This window comes from Vicia villosa, linkage group LG2, assembly GCF_029867415.1.
Source record: "Vicia villosa cultivar HV-30 ecotype Madison, WI linkage group LG2, Vvil1.0, whole genome shotgun sequence".
Classification (NCBI taxonomy): domain Eukaryota; kingdom Viridiplantae; phylum Streptophyta; class Magnoliopsida; order Fabales; family Fabaceae; genus Vicia; species Vicia villosa.
In genome coordinates this window covers 143,401,520-143,403,639 of record NC_081181.1, presented here as the reverse complement: position 1 = coordinate 143,403,639, position 2,120 = coordinate 143,401,520, and the positions used below count along the sequence as shown (strand labels likewise).

At 45.4% G+C, this 2,120-nt stretch overlaps 1 protein-coding gene across 1 annotated transcript; it reads left to right on the top strand.

Annotated features, from left to right (window-relative positions):
- The first annotated feature begins 303 nt into the window (after positions 1–303).
- On the top strand, positions 304–1,326 carry LOC131650216 (uncharacterized). The gene has a single exon (XM_058919933.1). The coding sequence runs from the start codon at positions 304–306 to the stop codon at positions 1,324–1,326; it is 1,023 nt and encodes a 340-aa protein (XP_058775916.1).
- The last annotated feature ends 794 nt before the right edge of the window (positions 1,327–2,120 follow it).

Genomic DNA, 2,120 nt, shown 5'->3' with positions numbered 1-2,120 from the left:
GAACACATTGAGAACATCGACGCCCTTCTCGACTATAGAGGAGTGCCCGACGCCTTTAAATGTCGTTTGTTCCCGACCACCCTACGAAAAGGAGCCATGACTTGGTATAAAAGTTTGCCAGACGAATCCATCACATCATGGAGGGTGCTCGGAAAACTTTTTTCCAGACATTTCACGGCTTCCCGAAGACACCCAAAGTCAGAAGCCTCCTTGGAAGCCATTATCCAAGGAAAGGACGAGTCTTTACGGGCGTAAATAGAAAGATTCAATAAAGAAGCCGTACAAGTATCCACCACTGCCCATATGAAGAAATTCTTACTCGAGCGTGGCCTCCGACCACGTTCAGACTTCGCTAAAGCCGTCGGCATTGAAACTCCAGGCACTCTTGACGAATTCTTCCTCAAAGCCCAAGCCTACATTCAATATGAGGAGAAAGAAGCTGCCCACGCCATCCGCAATTCCAGGCACGAAGAGAGCAGTAAAAACGCGCGCCAAGATGAGTCTCGCCGGGGAACCGATAAAAAGAAAGATGATAAAACTCGAGACCCCAAGGACTACAAAGCCCCTGCGGGGAAATTCCGAGAGTACACCCGGCTGAACGCCTCAAGGGAGCGCATCTTGAACGAATGCGCGAACGCTGAGTTTCAGACGGGCAAGGTTCGATTCCCTAAGAGCATGCCCACCCAGCCAAACGTTAATAAATCAAAATTCTGCAGATTCCACAAAGGCCACAGGCACAACACTGAGGATTGCATCCATCTTAAGGATGCCATAGAGATATTAATCAGGGAGGGACATCTGAAACAGTATGCGAAGAAGCAGGAGGCCACTAGAGAAGCTAAACCAGTCACAGAGGAAAAACCGGCGGAAGATACGCCCGCCATGCAAGTAGCCATGAGCATTACCAGGCCGGAAGATTTTTACCTCCCTGACTGGGCCAACGCAGCAACCACCTATTCCTCCCATAGCACATGGAAAAGGCTCCCGTCCGCAATGGTTATATCGGGCGGGGGTTTCAGCAAACTGGCCGTCGGATCCGTAAAACGCAAGTTTGAGGAGCTAATCTCGGCCAACGCAAACGTAACCTCGACCTTCGACCACGCCAAAGGTAGTCCCTCCTCAATATCTTTCTATAAAGAAGAGTTACCCGGAGGAGCACCTAACGCGACCATCCCTCCCCTCATCCGAGCTCGGATGGCTAATTTTGACGTGCGACGAATATTGGTCGACCAGGGAAGTTCAGTGGACATCATGTACTCCCAATTGTTCAAAACGTTGCAGCTGAACGACAGTCACCTTACACCATACGTAGGATCTGACTGTTAGGAGTAAATTAATGGTAAATTCATGTGTTAATATAAGTGATTTCTTCTCTAAACTAATGCAAATTGTGATAGATCCATAGGTTTTTAGTGAGAATTGAACTGAAAAGGTTTAGTTCATGTGTAAAGCAAATCGAATCACTTGTGGGTACTCTTGATGCAGGTTTAGAGCTGAACTGGAGCTTTAGGAAAACATGAAGAGGAAAGGAAGCTGGAGGTCTCAAAGGCAAAGCAAAAAGATGAAGTTTGACAAGGGCGCGCCGCGGGAGTTCTAGCTAGCGCCGCGCCAAAGTCTCTGTTTCTGATCGCGCCGCGCTCATCCGTTGCCGCGCCGCGGCCTCGGCGTTAAAAGCCCAAAACTTCTATTTAAAAGCCCTAGCTTCCAAGAGAAAAATAACTTTGTGGGAGCGAAATTAGGAGAGCTATCTGATTCTTAAGCTGAGAACAACAATTGAAGGTGGATTCTTTACCAATTGAAGACATTCTATTGATGAAGATGAATTCCTCCATTGATTCTTGTGTGTTCTTCATGTCTATGGAGAGCTAAATCCCTCTTGTTGAGTCTAAGGTAGTAGTTAACCTATGAATATACATTACCATTGATTAATTCCTGTGAACAATTGTTTGAATTTATTATCAATAAGAAACCTTGCTTTTAATTTACATCATTGTTGAATCTTTGATCGAAAGAAAGGATTTAACTTTTGCCCTAGGTTACTATATTGATTCAATTGCAATTTGCAGAGATGGAATTGTAATTGGGTTTTCATAATTATCGTTCTTAATTACTATTATCGT

Bases quoted from the DNA above. Each gene is read 5' to 3' on its own strand.
- LOC131650216 (XM_058919933.1), top strand. From the start codon at position 304: ATGAAGAAATTCTTACTCGAGCGTGGCCTCCGACCACGTTCAGACTTC.